Genomic DNA, 19,245 nt, shown 5'->3' on the forward strand with positions numbered 1-19,245 from the left:
AATATAGTCGAGAATTTACCGTACCCTGTCAATGGTCGGAAACTCTGTCGTTTCTTCGTACAGCAAGTCTGATTTGTTATCAGGTTCAAAATTTGAGCAATTTCTCTCCGTAAATTGCTCTACAAAGAGAAATTTAAGCAATGTCGTTTTGTCGGCTGTATCTTAAAAAACTTACTGTCGATTTTGCGAGCGAATAAATAATAGTCTCCTCTGTACAAGCACGGAATGCTGTTTTTCGAGTTGAGACGCATGTTCACATTTATGAAATTTGTTTTAATTTCTACCGGTTGAATCCACGGGGCACTAAAGTTACCTGTATAGAAACGAACACTTTGTTAAAATATTTTCAAATATTTTTTTGAAATACATATTTATTTTTGAAAATTCATTTGTTATGGACGATTCTAATCAAACACAACATTGCGCTTGTTCGGAACAAACATTTATAGTTGCCGATGGCTAATAGATATTTACTGTCTTTTTTCTGGCATAGATTCAGGTCGGCCCAAGTCGAACAATGACAGTATGAACACTCGTCAGGACCAGTACAGTCAGAATTGAGTGTTACGTTGTGCTGCATCTTCTGGTCGCGAACTATTGCTCTAATCCGAAGCTCACCTGAAAAGAAAATTCCACGTTTTTAAAGTCGGTATAAGAATGCTTTGAACGTTTGTTACCGCAAAAGTCGGATCCCTTAAAGTTGAGTAAACAACTGGTATTCGTTTCCAATCTGCAATCACGTGACGCCCAATGTCCTTCTCTTTCAGCTCTATACACAACAGCTGCCGGTCAAAGATTTTTTAAAGCACTTGTTTATAAAGCACTGTACCTTGCTTGAACTTCATATCTGACGCTGCTGTTTTTCCATTTTTTTCGTGGTTCCCAGGAAAGCGAAGCTTTGAAGTCGGTCACAGTTTTTCTCACTTTTGGCAAACGATCACCTGTCGAATTTCGCGTTATTTTACATCACTTGAAAACATGCGACATAGCTACATATATGTGCACACACACCTCGTTCCGTTTGTATGACCTTAAATGCACGCTCACTAGTTTTGTTGTCCAGTTTGTAGAATGCGACAACACAGAACCAAGTTCTTCTTTTCAGATCCTTAAACATCATCGACGAGCTACAAGCCTACAAAATTTGCTATGTTAGTGTGCACGGCATGTCCCAGTTAAGTCCAATTGGTTAAACTTATAGACCAGTGGTTCTTAAACAGGGTTGGCTGACCCATGTCCGTGGGATCGTAAACGTGAAATGATCAAATGCAGCCTTCATAAGCACATTTTGCCATTTTCCGTTCTCCTGTCTTCTTTATGTTTTGTTTATTTTCAAATAAATTTTGGATTTTGATCTTTTCCTACTTTTTGCGTCGCACACATTCATTTCTTGATAGAAATGTACAACCTTGTTTGTTATAGGAGCATAAAAGGAAATCTTACGCAGGATTCGGTAAACTTAATGATTTTATAGGAGATTCGTGACCAAAAGGTTGGCAACCACTGGTCTACACTTTAATGCCTCAAGATATACAACGCTTGATTTGGCTGTTTGCCAAAGTAAGTGCTCATAACAAAGCCCACTGGCATTCAAACCCGGTGGCCTAGTCCCCAAATATTTACTTTGTTTTCGGTTCTTTGCTTCGTACTCACAAGACGCTTGTCCAATGTTGTCTCGTTACAACGTTTTTTTGCAAAACCTGTTAAATATGCTTCTTTATTCAAATGAAATACCATCGTGTTTTTGACCAACCTGGTAGTTTATAAATTGTCACATTGCAAATTATTCTAGATTGGTTCCAATCAATCGCTGCTTTCGTCTCGAAGGAAAGTTTAACATGGATACGATGAGACAATCCATATCGCAATGAAATAACAGGTTTTCCCACAACTGGAACAAGTTTTATGTTGAAATGAACGATTTGAACACCTCGAAAATTGCTTGTGTACATGGACTGAACACAACCACAAAATAACATTTAGGCATAATACACAGGTTTAAATGAGTAACGGTTGGAGAAATATTCATGAACTCCGAAACTCAGTACAAACAAACATAAGAGCAAGTACAACAGAAGAGGCCTCAAAACACACAGACATCATACATACATACATACATACATACATACATACATACATGTACACACACTTAAACATAGGTTTTTACCTTCTTTTCCATTGCAGAATATCCGGAGATGAATTGATACCGTGAGGGCAACTAAAACAAAAAGTTTGACACTCATTTGTCTGAGCAGGTTTTCTGTCACAATCATTGCATTTTAAAATTTAAGTTTTATTCCAAACAACACTGACATCCTAAACTGTGGACGCCTGTGCCGCAAAACAAACAAGTGTGAAATATAATAACATTTTTGCCTTGATTTTCATGTACAGCGCAGGCTAGCCGTTGTATTTCACATATTAACGAGCTTTTGTGCCAGCGTTTACACACCTCAATCATTTTTAGCCATTCCTGAAGCTCTCGGGGATATACGCGGCTTTCATAGTTGGGCGACATACAGCAAGTCATTTATTAACTTTTCCATTCGATTTATGGACGTGCGGTTTCTCACTTGCCTTCTCTACCCTCTGGCGAACAATTTTTAGGCTAAACGAGTTTAGCATGAATCGGCATAAAATCAAACGAAATTGAATCTAAGTTAATCATACATATTATTGCCTCATTCGGTAATAACATTACACCGACAGCATGCGCTTGTGACAACCAGTGTCGGTAAGAAATTTTCGGAAGTTCAGCGGGTCTCTCGCACATATGAGGCAAAAAATCCAGCCTTACACATTTATAGGCTTAAGATCGCTTTCGTTTTGATATCTAAATTGGAAGAATCGATAAATCTTGCTTCACGTCGCCACACGCTGAGAAAAGTAAAGCGGGAATAAATACAGCTAAACAAATTTGACGGACACAAAGAGAACACGAGTACATTCATTTCGAACAAACATTAAAAAACATTTCAAAGAAATTCGAGCATGGAACTGGAATGAACTGAAATACTTGGAAATCGCTTGACGTCGAATGTTGCACAATTTCATCTTGTTATGATCTGATTCGAACTCCTACAAACCATTATTTAGTTAAATCACTCTGTGCAACAGATTCCATTGATCAAACAGGCGGAAAACCCCGAAAAAGAGAAAGATGGCCACCACAAAACGATAGTACTCAAATTTCCTGCGAACTCCTCCATACATTACGTATGCACATCTAGCGTTTCCACGTGAGAACAAAAGCGAGTCATCATTAAATCACAGAAGATACCCCAAAGAAAGCCAAAGTTCATACACGAACGGAAAGGCTGGTATTCACCTCATTCAAGAAAAACAATAACAAAGATCCACGAGACCAAAACGGTAATGTTAAGTAAAGATACATTGCTTTTCTAAAAAAATATTCCTAAACTAAAATTTTACTCCTGGGACCGTTCAAAAGTTGAATGCAAAATTTGATAAATTCTTTGAACCACCACGTGAACGTAGACACCAAGCCGACAGTCAACCTGATGAAAACTTTTCCGAGATAAATTAAAATACCTTCATTGCCAACAGGCTCGGGAAATATATAACCATTCCATTTCACTTTCTATGAATGAAGCGTTTTATTCTTTCGTTTAGAAAAAAAGGAACTAATGCATGACTACTAGGGTGCTTATTATTATATTTTGTGCCCAACCAGCGACTCTCTGTTGTCCTTCTACTCGGATGTGTTTACATTACTTCCTAACCGCACCACCTGGTGGAAATCAAATTTTGAATTTGGCATTGTGCATGTTGCAACAACAATGCCGTTGCCGCTATATTATCACTCAACCCTTTTGCAATTGACTTAAGCGTTACAGTTTATCCTGGCCTATAGAATATACCACACCCACTGAGTTGGATATCGCAAAAACAAGCAAAACGGTAAGTCACATGCTCACTTTTCCTGAAGATTGGATTTGTAGTTTTGGGTAATTTTTTTTGTATAACGCCTCTTTTTATTTTATTTATAGTTGGATTCATTTAATACGAAAAACGGCGGAATCAATCAGTGATAAAAAGACACTCAGCGTCTTCATAAAAGTTAACAGTTATATCTTTCTAGTTTGGTTCGAAGAAAATTCATCGAAGAAAGTTTTCTTGTGCATGTCGAATCAACAGGATTATTATCATCAGGTAGATATTTGATTCGACCTCCCATGAATGATTCCGTAGTTAAATCACTCGATGCAACAGAAACAGACAAGTTATTCAAACAGGAGAAACCCGAAATAAAAATAATTTGACCACCACAAAATGATAGAAATAACACGGTCTTTGGAACGGATTTCATGCAGAAGACGGTGATAGGTTTTATCGAACGCCACCAAACGTGACAAATGTGAAATGAGGTTATGTTCAAGTGTTATGCAGCACGATTTTTAGAGTAGTTTTGAAATGCCTTTCTTAATACGGCCACGGTGAAGTCAGCATCCTGCTCGTTCACGCACATTGGTGGCTTTATGCGCAAGACATTCAAGCGCATTCCACCACGACCCAGGACCAGTCCCATATCTTTCATGTCGTTCCATATCTCTGTTACTTCCGGGTTGCCGAGAGGAGCTCGTGTTTCCTTATTATCAACAAGTTCCACCCCAATCATTAGACCTTTGCCCCTTACATCACCGACTACATCAAACTCCTCGCGTAGTTTACTAAGCTCAGTAATCATGCGCCTTCCCAGGATATCAGAGTTTCTTTGCGTGTCTTCTTCCTTGATGACGTCGAGCACCTTGCCAGCCACCGCACAGGCCAACGGATTTCCGCCAAATGTGTTTAAGTGACTGACGCCAGAGAAAGAGGCAGCGATCTCAGGCGTGGTTACGACAGCTCCCATGGGGAAGCCGTTCGCGATGCCTTTGGCCATTGTGACGATATCAGGCATCACGCCCTGACTCTCGAAGCCCCACATGTGAGATCCGAGACGACCGAAGCCGGTCTGCACTTCGTCGGCAATACACACGCCGCCCTTGGCACGAATTTTCTCGTATGCTCCTTTCAGGAACCCCTGTTAGATAATCATGAATTCAAGTAGTTTGTAATGACTTTCAAAACAAATACAGCGAAATACATTTATGATCAAATACAATACCTTGGGATATTGCACTACCCCACCGACTCCTTGGATAGGCTCACTAAAAAAACCTGCCACTTTTTTACCAACGGTGGTGTCTAACACCTCTTGAAGTTGATCGAGGTATTTTTGCGATGCCTGGCACTCTCCTTGTGAGCATCCACATATTCGATCAGTTTGAACAAGGCTGTCTCGACATTGGGAGCCGCCCCATATTCCCAGGTAAGGGTCTGGATTAATTGTGTGGTGAATGCCAAATCTACGAAATAAAGTCATTCAAAAAATACGCAAACCCATAAGAATGATTTATTTCCGAAAATTTTATAGATAAAATATTACGCTTTTAAAGATAAAGCTCAAGGACAAATATGTGCTGCAGGGCAGCAGGTATAAAACATTACAAATAGAATTGTCGTTGGTCGTCCAGTCCTAAAAATAACAAAGCTACAAAAGTTCAGGTCTATATATGTTTTGCAACTAACCCGTTCGCATAACTGTGTTTCCAACTTCCGTGTGCTGTTAGTCCCATTGTATATGGGCTTGCACCGTGGTAGCAGTTACGCAGAGCAATTAAATCAAAAACTTTTGTGTGTTCTCGAGCCAAGGCCATGGCCAGGTCATTCGCTTCTGAACCGCTATTCGTAAAAAAACAAACCTGCCAAAAATCGAAACTTACATAACTTGGAAGTGTAATGCAGAGCAGGCGCAATATCGCTAAAAGAAAATCTACGATTGTTTTGGCGTTAGGCAAGAAGATTTAATATACTCGGCAGCAACAATGTCACAATAATTGTTGAATATTACCACTTCCAGCAAAAAATGTGACATTTTAGTGTATTTATTCATGTCGAAAGATATATGTTGTCGTACATGGCACAATTAAAACACCCATATTCTTTTTCGTTACCTTAAGATTTCCAGGCATAAACGACGTCAGTTTTTCGGCATACTCGTGCATCGGTGACGTCATATATGTAGTTGTTGTGTGCCACAATTTGCCGAGTTGCTTTTCGAGAGCTTCGTTGACTTTGGGGTGGCAATGACCAACGCTAACAGTCACAATTCCCGAGAACATGTCCAAATACCTTTTCCCCTTGTCGTCCCAAAGCCATTGCATTTTGCCCTGGACATATTCGGAGTTGTCAGTGAAGATAATATATGTTGTATGTGTAGCATTGATTAATAACCTTCGTTGTTACAACACACGTTAACCAAAACAAACTTATGAAGAGAAACAGCAAACCATGACCATACAACAAAATTGTGCAAAAAAATTCACACATGAAACATTGTGTATTGAATAATGAAATATATAGTTGAGATTCGCGGTTGAGAGTCACTGATCCACAACATAAAAAATATAAACTTTAGTTTGGCAATTCCGAAAAGAGTATGAAACAAAAAATAGGTTTAACCCTAAAGAGCATAGAAATCTACCTCTGTGAGCAATAGAGGATCGTGGTATGCTGGCTTGATTGTAGGCGGCATGTGTCTGCTGCGGATTGCTTGCACTTCTGCATATGTTTTTCCGCTATAAGAAGTTTGTTAACACTTAACACTGCGTGCGTTGTGGTAAACATAGAATGTATTTATACCAACCAGTAATTTTGAGGTTTCCACTGACAATCCGGAAGCACTGGGCGTCCTGATGGATCGTAACGAACAGCTGTCGAAAACTTTCGGAAGGCAGACAAAGCCCGATGCAAATACATTATGCGGTCAAATCAGGCCTCGTCTGCTGTTTTCAAGTGGTTTTACTTATTAACGTAGCCTTGCAGTAACATCAGTCCAATATGCATAAATATGAGAGTCTTATTCAATACAAACCCTACGACTGCAAAAATGTACCTCAATGCAATATGGGTTACCTTTTCAAACTACAACCCGGTGCAAACGCGCCTGTTCAAACCTCTTTATGGTGACACTGTATAAACAAACTGTTGTCCAACGCAGTGCTAGGCGTCTGAACGACTGCACAAAAGTTTTAGTTGGCTGCATTGCGTCCAACGTTACAGAACGGTTCGTTGTAGGTCAACTCTCCTGCCCAGGAAACAATTGGCCCCTATTAATTTAACCATCAACCTCTCAGTATTTTTAGACTGTCTCAAGTAATGCCAAACTTTTTGGATACTTTAGTAAAGTATATTTCTCAAAACTGTTTGTAAATATATTAGCGTAACTCTATACTTCCTTGGTGCACAAAGTTGACATTAAATTGAAGACGCGAATGGCATAAATGCAATTGGCTCAATGCAAAATTTGTGAAGGTAACGCATTGAACCGTAGCAACAAACAGCACATATACACTGAGCACTGGTGGCAAGCTTTTACGCGCCAAGAAGCGGAACAATTAATCGCCGCAAAGAACGCATACACGAAACCTACGTGTTTGGAAAGTGCAAGTATTAAGGCCGACTGATTGTCACGCATGAATGCATCTGCTCTCCAACAAACAAGCGAACTTTTAAAACTCCGGTCATCTGCAGCTAAACTACATTTAGTTACGCCGATCTTTGGAAGTTACACGAACTTTTATTGCAACTTATAAAATGTAAGTGATTTCACTCTTTTTGTTAAATTTGTTGTATTTTGTCGTTACTTGGCTACTGAAGTCGTATATGTTTCCAACAGACAACTTGAAACGATATTAAATAATTTTACTAAAACACTGAGAATTCACAATTAACCAGTCGATTTGGAATGATGTTATGATCGATGAACTTGAAATCAATCTTCATTTTTTATTACGAATGTGTCTGAAACTTTTATTAAACAAACAAGAAAACAAAACAAAAAATTAATCTGGTGAAGAGTAATTGTTTGTGAATTTTCCAGGTTAGTGAATGAAAATAAAATGTTTGTAATTGTATCAAGTTATCTAAGGATTTGTAAGAAAGCACAGAAATAAATTAAAAATGAGCTTAATCAATACCATGCGACTCATGCTATAATGGAAATAATGCAGGCTGTTGACAAACCACCAGTTGTGCAAGCTGTTCAAATTGTATTTGGGGACCAAGCAAGTATTACATAATAAACGCGATTGAATATTATACCAATTAAAGTCTTAAACGAAAACAACCTGCACAACAGAAGGTAAATCATATCCTGGATAAGAGTATGAAATGACACATACTCCAAACTTTAGTTCAAGCAGCTGTTGGCAAGCACCAACGAGATTTTAAAGTAGATATTTGTTATTCTTTGGTGTAAGCATAGATAGTGCCATGACTATGATTTTGACATCCGAATATATTTAAAAATGACATTAGAAAATCTGTAAAATACTTTATTGTTGTAAGCCCGCGGTAATCGCCGTGTAAAAAGGATTCGCATGATCAAGTTTCGCGAAGCACGACTTCGCCTTGTTAAGCAAACGCTTTTCTCATCCGCCATTTTTGTTGGCGTGCTTCTCTGTTTTCCTTCTCTCTTTCTCTAAGCAGAAAGCCGAAGGTGAAATTGTGTAACTTCGAAATTGGAAGCAGCTTGATTCAAATTACCTCAATAGTTTGTTCTGCAGTTTATTTTTAGATAATTTCGATAAAAAGTTTGGCCGTCTTTGCAAACTTTTTGTAACTGCTTTATTTTGTATGTTACGCAGCAAAAGTTCGAATTACAGACTTATTTTATTCAACACCAAGCGCAACTGTTGTGTTTAACCATGTCTTACAATGACAAATCAGATGAAGCTGGGTAAGGTCAAGTTATTGCATATACATTGGTCAACTTGTTACCCTTATTACAATTAATCATTAAAAATGTTTTTAGCAAAATGTTTGTTGGTGGAATATCCAGAAAGACGACTGAAGAAGGCTTGAAAGAATATTTTTCAACGTTTGGTCTTGTAAAGGATTGTGTTCTCATGACGGACAGAGAAACAGGAGACTCCAGAGGCTTTGGTTTTGTAACTTTTGTTAATCCCAGCAATGTTGGAGACGTGTTAAAGTCCCGGCCACACACTTTAGACAACAAGCAAGTAAGTAAAATTTGTCAAAAATTGTTATTCCATGTTGACTGTTTTTAAACTTTAGGGCACTGTATGTGACCTGTTTCATTTCTTTGCTGCAGTCCACATTAAAATTTCATAATTGAACGTTGATTAAATGGATATATATCTATTTTTTGCATATTAATACTAGGTAGTTTTCGTGTACAACCAAATTTGCACATGGGATTTGTCTGTCATTGTTTCCAATCTGGACTGAAGATGTTGTAGATGGTTTAAAGACCGAAATATTAAAAAAATAACTGTGAGAGATTACACATATATAACATATAAGACTAGTTGTAGCACAAGTACTGCCATAGTCAGAAAGTAGAAGCTAACAAGAGAAAAAAATGACCACTATTGAAAAGTAACATTGGCCCTTTTTTCTGCCTGGATCTGCATTCTATTATCTCCGGTTAAAACAGATTACTTTTAAATTTTCGGCAGATTGATCCTAAACCGTGCACACCAAGAAACTCGCAGCAAGCAAAACCTAAGAATGGTCGTAGCCAAAAGGGTCATAAAATTTTCGTTGGTGGTATTTCTATGGACACAAAGGAGGCAGATGTCCAGAGATATTTTGAACAATACGGCGTGGTATGTAAAACTGAATATTCAGTGTCGTGAAGTATTTTCTCATGTTGTTTTTTGTTCAGGTGACAGAGGTTGTGTTTGTTATCAGCAAGACCGATGCAAGTAAACCACACAAAGGTACATTAGTTTGATATGTTTTTTTTTTTCAAAAAATCTTTTTGTTTATGTGTTACATCATATTTTATGACATTTGGAAAATACATAATTATATGCCAAGGACTAGAATATTGTAAAAGAAATATTCGTATAAGCCAAAGGTTTCCAGATGTGGATCATGGGGTATATATATCTGTTTATTAATCAAAAACAGTATACAAATTGTATACTTGCATTGTTCGCAGAATAAGAAAACTACTCATGAAATCCTTGGATAATCACTTGGCATAAAACCAAACTTAGTGTGTTCAAAAAGTATTCACATGTTCATGTTGGGAACCTTTGTAGACTTAACACTGTTTTGCTGGCAATAGTGGCATGTAAAACTCCATGGCTGAAAAAATCGTGATTTCCTAGAAATTGGGTCTAGGTCAAACTTATGTAGGTGGCACTAGGGGTAAAATACCTCATACTATCATTTTAAAACTGTACTTGTATGCTGAAATTATTTAGATAAAAAATTAGTATTTTTTTTCAATATTGATACACAATTTAACAAGTTCTAATGCTAGAAATAGCAGGAAATCTCTGCAATGTGCCCATGAAATTCGCCTTTTGCAGCCATGGTTATCCACATTGGAAAAATAATACCTAACTAACATAATGTTGTTGTATTAAATAGATTTGTTTTAAAGTGGGTTTGTTTCACGTATTTTATGTAAATCGTTAATAATTGCACTGACAGGATTTGGTTTCGTCACATTTGAAGAAGAGTCTGCAGTAGAGCAAGCTATTGATATACATTATCATATGATCAACAACAAAAAAGTTGGTTTCCCTTCTGTTTGGTTGAAAAAAATTTGCACTCGTTCATGCACAACTTGACAGCATACAATCATATTTAAATACTACACATGTAACATTACATTTCTGAAAAAAGTCAGCCAAACACAGAAAAAGTAACGTGAACTGAATCATCCTGGTTTGGCGCTTTTTAAGAAGACTGACTTTCCAAAATACACAAGCTTTTGCCCAGTACCTTTCGTTTCATCAGGTGTAAATGAATGAAACACAATGCGATCCAAAAAACAAGCGCAGGAAGTAACATGAAATACAAAACACGAGAAAGCCTTTCTGCACAAGCTAAATTTTCATTGACCAGATCCAAAGAAATATTTACCTATCTCTGTTGTCAACATTATACAGTCTTTAAACAAGCCTAATATATTAATAAAAGGCATTTTAGATATTTTCCTTAGAAATAATAGATTCCAATAACCCCTAACATTAGGTACAAGTTGCCATTAACAGTTAAGATTTATTTCATTAAGTTATTTACTGTACATTATTGCTAATTTCCAATTACAAACCTTCTAAACATGATGCATATATAACTAATTACAAAAATCTGTCCCTAGTTTTGCAAAACAGGAACATTTTAAATGGATAATAAAATTATAGGAGTAAAAATTAAAATCTCTAAACACCTCACTAATAGTAAAGAGCATTGTAAACCTGTGTATATACAAAAAAAATTAAACAATATTTGCTTAGTTTTGACCCCTTTAGTCCAAATAGAATAAAAATAACTATGAATTTATTCAACGAAATAATCACTACATATCTGTAACATCTACAATTTCACCTACTGTCAATTTTACATTACCTAAAAATAAGTGCAAGTTTTCTGGTTAACTTCTACCAAGTATTGTGAGTACTATATGTTCTGTATTATTATTATGTATATTAAGATAATTAACAAGCTAAACTCGAATAATGTTTTTATTAAAACTTGACATTTAATGTAAGCATATGTTTTTTTAAAGTTTACAATAACCATGTGTCTGTGGCTTTTGATTTTTGGATAAATTTAAAACTAAATATTTTTGTCTTTAGTGCGAAGCCAAAAGAGCTGAATCAAGAGAAAGCATGCGCGGGGTAAGTGTTGACCTCAGTTGCCTCAATGGCCCTTTAGTTAATAGATACTTGTTTAATCATTTTTGTAAACAGCCAAATCAAAGCCAAGGAGGATACAACAACTATGGCCAAGATAACAGCTATGGTGGCAACATGGGAGGTGGTAGTGGTGGTGGCGGAGGTAGTATGGGATATGGCCAAGGAATGAATCAAGGTAAGCAATGTTACTTTTAGGTTTCTGATGGAGTATGACTTGAACATAATTATAACTGATGTTAATGTCTTGAATGTTAAATGTAACTTAATATGAAGAAGCTAACAAAAGTTCAGTTATCCATACCTGTATTAAAGAATATTTTTTTTGTTTTTGAAGGTGGCAATTGGATGGGTGGAAACCAGATGATGGGTAAAGAATTTAATGTTTGAGAGTTTTATGTCATTGTTAGCATTTCATGTTATGGAGTGATTCAATGTATTTTCAGGTGGTTATGGATATGGAAACCAAAATTTTCCCACAGCTTATCCACAGCAATATGGGGGAGGAAATCAAAACTATGGTAAACATCAGACAACAATATTTTATTAATTATGAAAAAACTTGATTCCACAACCTCAGTGCAATTGATTTATCTAAAGTTTCTTGAAAATTATTCTTCAGTTTTTAAAATTTTGTCCTTTTATGTTGAAGGGTATGGGTATGCAGGTTACGGAGGCCAACAACAAATGAGTGGAAACATGGGAGGAAATATGGGTGGCAATAACATGAGTGGAGGAAATATGGGTGCTAATAATATGGGTGGCAGCGGACAGATGGGGGGTCAAATGGGTGGAAATGTGGGAGGAAACATGGGTGGCAACATGGGGGGTAATATGGGTGGCAACATGGGTGCAAATATGGGGCACATGCAAGGTTACAATCCTAACATGATGGGAGGTGGAGTGCAGCCAAACAACATGAATAATCAGGGCATGGGTGGAATGAGAGGACCGGGTAAGTTCAAAACAATTGCGTTTAGTTGGTTTAAATGATATTGGTTTATTGAATATGTATGTTATGTATGTTACAAAGCAAATGCTTTGATATAAGACTGAAGTTTCTTTTCTTACTTTCCAACCCAAAGCAGAGTGGCAATACAATGTTATTGCTGCCCTGCCTAATGTTAGTACCATGATTGGTTTTTGTATCTGTTTTCTGAAAGTTAACACTTTTCATGTCTTTCATTTTTTATTTAATGTTAAGATTCAACATAGATCGTAATTATTTTGAATCCGTGCTTTCAGAGGGTTGTATGAATTTGTGTCTTTCACCCTATATTAATATAACAAAAGAAACTTGTTTTTAATCTTACTCAACAAACCCATACATACTTTGTTTGTAATCGCTAGGCAACATGGGGAATTATGCACAAAATCAGTCTGGCTATGGACCCATGCGCGGCGGTGGCGGTAAGTCCACTATTCCATGAGCAAGCCTTTTTATCCTATTTGTATATCAGTAAATAGTAGTTCTAATATATTAGACTGTAGGGTTGCATTCACTCAAAGGTTCCTTAAAAGGCCATAATTCGTTGCAGAGTATGGAAACATGCAAGGTGGTGGAAATAACATGGGTGGAGCCCAAAATATGGGCGGCAACATGAACAACCAGAACCAATCCACTGGTGGTAACCAAAATCAACCAACCGGGGCTGCTGGTACAGGTGGTGGCGGAGGAGGTGGTGCTTATGGACCAACCAAATCCACTGGTTCCTCTTCCCAGAGTTACCACCCCTACCGTCGATGAGTGTAAAATGTTACATTTTTTTACTGGACCAAACTTGATTGCCATTTCGCTTCCCGTGCACACAATGTAACGTTGCATAGGTGTCTTCACTACCGTGATAAACATATGTTGATACTTGTTGCGTTGCACATTTCAGTAAATACTTGTGGTTTTACGTGTCTGTGTGGGAGTGTTTGAAGTAAATTCAATCCAAGATACACAGCTTTTTGTTTATAATTATTGGTTCTTGGAGACGGTGCTAAATTTCCAAAGCGTTTTAAGTTTAGTTCGACAACTGATGTGGTGACATTTCAAACACGTCGACTCTATTGGAAACTGCAGATATTCAGCTACGTAATGTAGACGAATTAGTGGGAGATGGCATTTCACCTTTTGATTGGGGATTATTGCGGTTAGATCCTTAATGTAGTTCGAACGCTGTCCTCTCGAAATACCACGACGCCAATGACGTGTTTTTTTATGCATTGGAACAACTTTGAAAGGCAATGGAAGAATTCAACAATCCTGTTCACAGTCAATAACTTGAAAAAATTGCAAACATAAATGAAAAACATTAAAAACACACACAGCACGCTTCCATCAACAGTGAAACTATTTCCTGCTGTTCATCATCGAACTTTTGGACATCTTCGCCTTCTTCGCTCGCGAACCCGTCTTCAATAAAAAAAAAACGCAGATAAACAAAAGACAGTGCGATAATTGCGCAATAGTAGATATACACTCCAGCCCTCACCATTTCCTGAAATGCGTCAGCCGAAGCTTGGCTTGCAGAAGGCGACCCACTGTTCCTAGTATGGATTTTTCGTTTGTTTCCAGCCGCTGCGAAGCTTTTGCTGATAGGAAGTTTCTTGGTTTTAGATGTAATCTATATGTAACCCACGTGGTGTTTAAGAGAGACCAAATGTATATCCGAATGCATCCATCTCACCTCTGCCATCACCACATCTTCGTTCACCTTTGGAATCAAGTTTTCCACAGATACTAGTAGTTCCGCTGCCCGAAAAAAATCAAAAATCGTGGGTTTATTAGTGTTTTATTTACCAAAAATAACAATCGTATCCTATATAAACTGCAGTATCGTTTTGATTCATTGGACTTTCTTGCTTGAATTTTACTTTAACCGACCTTTTGCGATGGACTCTTGACTTGTGGTACACTCTCCACGTTGTCTTGCTAAATTTTTCGCAACGTGTTTTATTTCTCGACCATAAACTTCCGTCAGCTTTGAATGATCGATGCTTTTTTTCTGTCTACATTGAACAATCCATAGAAACAAAACCCAATTACAAACCTTATAAGCTAACAACAGACTGCTTCGTCTAAAACATATGTTTATAAGTCAAAACTGGTTCGGCTCAGTTCAAACATAAATAATTTCCCTGTCTCTACAAACACTAATCTGAACGAGTAAGCTATCATGCAACCAGTAAGCTTAAACCTAACATAACCTTTGACCCTTGTCGACGTGCACGATTCCTTCCTCGATCAAACGACTCACAATCTTTTGTGCCAGCGGTCGCGCACAATCCAACACATTGCACACTTCCTGTTTCAAAAATTTAATTGGCTTTACGCGATTTATTGCATTTTTCAATTTTTGGTAATAAATGCATCAGTGCTAATGTTTAATAGGATATAATGCAACAATGAATTATAGAGCGTTATTATACAGTTATTTTCCTTATTGTCGTAAACTTACAGCAACAGTTATAGTTTCTAGGTCTTGGCAAGTGAGAAGGATTCGCCTCCACGCGCACAGTTCTTGTTGGCGAATCTTTGAAAGTCCTGGCAGGCGTGGGTCAGTGCACAAAACGCCCACCTGCAAAAACCATTATGAGGCACAGTTTTGCAAAATGGAAATATTACTGCCAACGTCAGCTGTAGCGAAATAATTACCCTTTCGCTACAAATATGGCACGCGTGATTGTCTGGCGTTTTGCTGTTATCTGGAACGCAGAAGCAAATCGCGTGTTGCCAATAGTTACAGCGGGAGCACAAAATCATAGTTCCGTCGTCGTCGGAATCACCACATGGACAACGGACGCCAAGACCTAAATATAGCAATTGTGGGTTGAAGTTTGCAACAACCTTGACTGGCTGCACAAAAGTTGTATATTTGTGATTCGTCTCAAACCAACACCAAAACCCCACCTCCTTCATCCATCTCTTCACCGGACGAAAGATCACTTCTTTGGGCTTTAATTTCTATAAAAGATCGAAGTATAAATTAGTGTTGCTCAGCGAAAGACGACAGGCAGATAATTTAACACGAGGTTATTAATGAACAGCCTTCACCTGCTGTTACACTGTGTTTTATTTCTAAGGAATTTTTGTCTTCGGGCACCGAAATGTTCGTGGTTGTAGCTTGTGATAAGTTGCAAACGCCACGTGATTCATCCAAACTTCGACTCATTGCTTGAACTTCGTCGCCGCTTGGTTCGTTCTAAACGAAATAATGTCGATTATAGTGAGAAAAGCACAAAAGTGGATTTAAACAAACTGCGAATAAAGTTACTGAAACTTACGTGGTAATGCTGCTGCATTTCTCCGAAAACTAGAAAAGTCATGTATGGAAAAACTGGTTTTTAACCCACCTCATTATCCGCGAATTGGCGTTTTCCTGCTCGTGCTCTCAACTTTACGGTTGCGTAGGGGGTCAGGACTTCTCCTACTTTAATGCGAACGTTATCTGCCGCAAACTTCAGAGAGTCCTTTTCCCCAGCCTCAACAAAGCAGCTCGAAGGCTGGTAATCCTTTGGTGTAACTGCGCTAGAAATAAACGTATAAGAGTGTGGGGCGTTTATCTGTTAAAAACACGACCTTAATTAACGCAACCTTGGTCATAGTAGAGAAGTCGAACAGTCATGACGACATTTTCCGGCAAATCGTCCAGATTGCTAGTGAGGACTATTAAGTTGCGGAGCATCCTAAATACAAACGAGCATGAGCGTATGTGGATTTCATAATCGCAGCATTAATAGCCTGACTGTTTGGCGGATTCCTTTGTCTTTTGCTTCGTGAAAAGACTGGTTGGTTTTCCCTTTTTGTCTCCAACTTTGACGCTTGCTTGTACACCTCCATCGTGATAAGTGAAGCCAAAGGAATACGTTTCGATTAAACTCTGTCGAAAACGTTTAACACTTCAAATTAGACAGAAGATTTCTTCTTTGAGTCTGCATTTTGGTTGCAAACAACTAGGCTATATATGTAATGTATAAGTAAACGTATAAGTATATACTTACGTTTGCATCCTTGGGATCTTGCATAATCTAAAATATACAGACTATAACAACAAACATTGTGGCAGCAATAGTTGCCATAACTATTTTTGCTAAACTGAATAAACACCAATGATAAACAAACTGTACTTTACCAACTCAATGGAATTTGTATTTTACGAAGTTGACTTAACGCTATTAGCAACCGTGTTACACTTGATAATTTTTGTTTTGATGTTTTGAATGCAAAGGTTGTTAATTTAAAGTTACGTATGCAAAGAAAATTCTTACAGCAAAAATGAGTACGCGAAGGTATTCATGTTCTAATGCATCATATATTCCTTTCATCCTGTAGTTAAAACAACAATAGGCCTGTTTACATGATCGGGACTTTCGTCGGGATTTTCAGCAAACGGGACTCCAGACAGGAAGTGACGTAATTTAAGTCAGGGTACTTTTATCGGGACTTTTGAAAGTCTCAAACCGAAAAGTTCCGGGAGCCAACTATAGCTAAACGTTTCGAAAAACAGCTGCCCAGTTGAAATAAAAACGTCTTTTTGCATGAAAACTCAAAACAAATATGGCCGGATACCATATATGTTGCCGAAAGTTGTTACAGCTTGACATCTTTTTGCGTTAAAAACAAAATATTCAAGTTAGTATAGTTACATTTTGTGGCACAGGCGCAAGAAAACGTTAGTGATAAAAAAAGGTAGCAGAAAATCTGACCAACTCTTCACTAGAAATTGTAAAATACACTTGGCAGTCCCAAGACAGGTGAAGGACATTGTAAAAAGATGAAAGTGAATCATATAGGTATTTTGTTGTTTTCCTTTAAAAACAAACTAACTTAATGTATTTATTAAAGTTGGGTTTATGTTTTGCTTAAGTGAGCTACCCAAACATACACTTTGGCTATAGAACCAAAAGTTACAGAGAAATTGGTGTAGCCTGCTAAAAGCAGAAATTGCAAAAATATCGTTGTAAAGCATTAATATTTCACACCATATTTTTTTGTGTTTTGAAGGCTTATGAAATGAACCCATGTTGGCATTAAATGTATACATCCTGTTCTTGTGCTGTTGAATCTTCAGATTAAAAAGGTCTTGGTTTTTTCCTCAGAAAAGCTACATTATACATTCACAGGACATGTTTGCTGTTGGCATTATTTGCAATAAAAAAAATTTTTTTTGATTTTGTATTCATACTATTCTGTGGGGATATTGCATTGTATTGGTGTGATTATATTTTTTGTGCTTGGTTAACTGGATCATTTTCTTTTTGTATCAATTCCTTCTTTAGCTGATAGGTTTGTAAATAAACAAAGAAGTCTGTAGTTGTTTTATTGCTTTCTTTATAATAGCTAAGGAAAATTACACCTTTGAGAGATACAGCAAGTAGTAATGTGGTGTTTAGAATGTTGCCTTGCAGATACATGACACTTTACATTATAGTTTTAAAATGACCTTTGGGTATACAACAAAACTCAAAACATTTCTAAATTTAATATTTTGAATACAAATGAGCTATCTATAGGCCTACTGTTTGCAAAGCAAAATGACACAAACGCACATAAAAAATTTGTGGAAAGTAATATTTTTGTATATTTGACTTAGTTTTCGTTTCTATTTTAATAAAAACGCACGTTTCTATATCTCTTGCAGTATTATATAGCCTATGGCCGACGTCAACCCATTCGCAGCCCAGACTTGCTTCGTCCAGTCTTATAGAAATCGGTGATTTTAAGTTTTGCTTCCCCTAAAACTGCGACCAGCATAAAGTGCGACTTTACGCAAAGTCCCGATCATGTAAACGGAGATAGTCCCGATCATGTAAACAGGCCTAATGGTTAAGTGATTTTCAGTTGTTTGTAAACAAACCACAATGGTATGCACTCAAACAGTTCCAAGATAATAAGCCATAAAATAAACACTTCATACCAGTTAACCATTTGATTTGCACCTTCATGACCTTGTTCCTTTAAAATTTTCAGAGCCAAACCTAACAAAAGTAGTCATATGTCAAGTTATAACATTGCGTATTTTGATGAACAAACTACAAAACCAACTTCACACCCTCAAACTTTCTGTCGGAAAATGCAGTTTCCGGAAGAAGATTTCGTATGTATGCAATATTTGATATCCCAATAGCCAGCATTCGTTTTATGAATATTTTGCTTTCTACTTTGTTTAAAGTTTCATCACTGACAGCCGTCGCACACGCAGTCTGCAAGAAACACGTAAATAGCTGTTTGTAACACCTAAATTACACTTTTTCAAAAACCTATACGTGAATTTGAAAGTGGATGTACATACCATTGTTGCCATGATTCTTTGTCTTTAATCGTTGAAAGATTAAAACCAAACCAACTTGAGCAACTCGCCGGTCGACGCTAAAAACCTCAATTTAAATTTATTTTCGCGGGATTGCTACAATACAGAATGGAGGAGCCCAGTGCAAAAATCTTTTCCCCGACCCATTTTTTTGGGTAATCGGCGTAGTAATAATAGTATGTAAATTGATTACCATGCTTGTAAAA

General features: G+C 37.3%; 3 protein-coding genes across 3 annotated transcripts; 1 reads left to right on the forward strand and 2 right to left on the reverse strand.

Annotated features, from left to right (window-relative positions):
* Positions 1-3,993: 3,993 nt before the first annotated feature.
* On the reverse strand, positions 3,994-7,024 carry LOC145897003 (alanine--glyoxylate aminotransferase 2, mitochondrial-like). Its single transcript, XM_082985159.1, has 6 exons — positions 6,710-7,024; positions 6,548-6,641; positions 6,018-6,233; positions 5,593-5,765; positions 5,129-5,369; positions 3,994-5,044 (listed from the first exon to the last, which is right to left on the reverse strand). Exons 1-6 carry the CDS (start codon positions 6,820-6,822, stop codon positions 4,403-4,405), a joined length of 1,479 nt encoding a protein of 492 aa, XP_082841285.1. The 5' UTR covers positions 6,823-7,024; the 3' UTR covers positions 3,994-4,402.
* Positions 7,025-8,643: 1,619 nt separating this feature from the next.
* LOC145895667 (uncharacterized) lies at positions 8,644-13,685 on the forward strand. The gene is made up of 12 exons (XM_082984465.1): positions 8,644-8,803; positions 8,879-9,086; positions 9,546-9,695; positions 9,755-9,809; positions 10,534-10,616; positions 11,685-11,726; positions 11,799-11,919; positions 12,079-12,111; positions 12,188-12,262; positions 12,394-12,696; positions 13,092-13,151; positions 13,280-13,685. The coding sequence occupies exons 1-12, from the start codon at positions 8,772-8,774 to the stop codon at positions 13,486-13,488; spliced, it is 1,371 nt and encodes a 456-aa protein (XP_082840591.1). The 5' UTR covers positions 8,644-8,771; the 3' UTR covers positions 13,489-13,685.
* Positions 13,686-14,019: 334 nt separating this feature from the next.
* LOC145889208 (uncharacterized) lies at positions 14,020-19,100 on the reverse strand. Its single transcript, XM_082980112.1, has 17 exons — positions 19,022-19,100; positions 18,782-18,932; positions 18,647-18,707; positions 16,998-17,055; positions 16,731-16,757; positions 16,476-16,609; positions 16,324-16,415; positions 16,083-16,252; positions 15,784-15,931; positions 15,640-15,693; positions 15,385-15,539; positions 15,188-15,307; positions 14,937-15,034; positions 14,614-14,738; positions 14,417-14,481; positions 14,222-14,353; positions 14,020-14,142 (listed from the first exon to the last, which is right to left on the reverse strand). The coding sequence occupies exons 1-17, from the start codon at positions 19,031-19,033 to the stop codon at positions 14,080-14,082; spliced, it is 1,665 nt and encodes a 554-aa protein (XP_082836238.1). The 5' UTR covers positions 19,034-19,100; the 3' UTR covers positions 14,020-14,079.
* Between the last annotated feature and the right edge of the window lie 145 nt (positions 19,101-19,245).

This window comes from Ascidia mentula, chromosome 1 (assembly GCF_947561715.1).
Source record: "Ascidia mentula chromosome 1, kaAscMent1.1, whole genome shotgun sequence".
Taxonomy (NCBI): domain Eukaryota; kingdom Metazoa; phylum Chordata; class Ascidiacea; order Phlebobranchia; family Ascidiidae; genus Ascidia; species Ascidia mentula.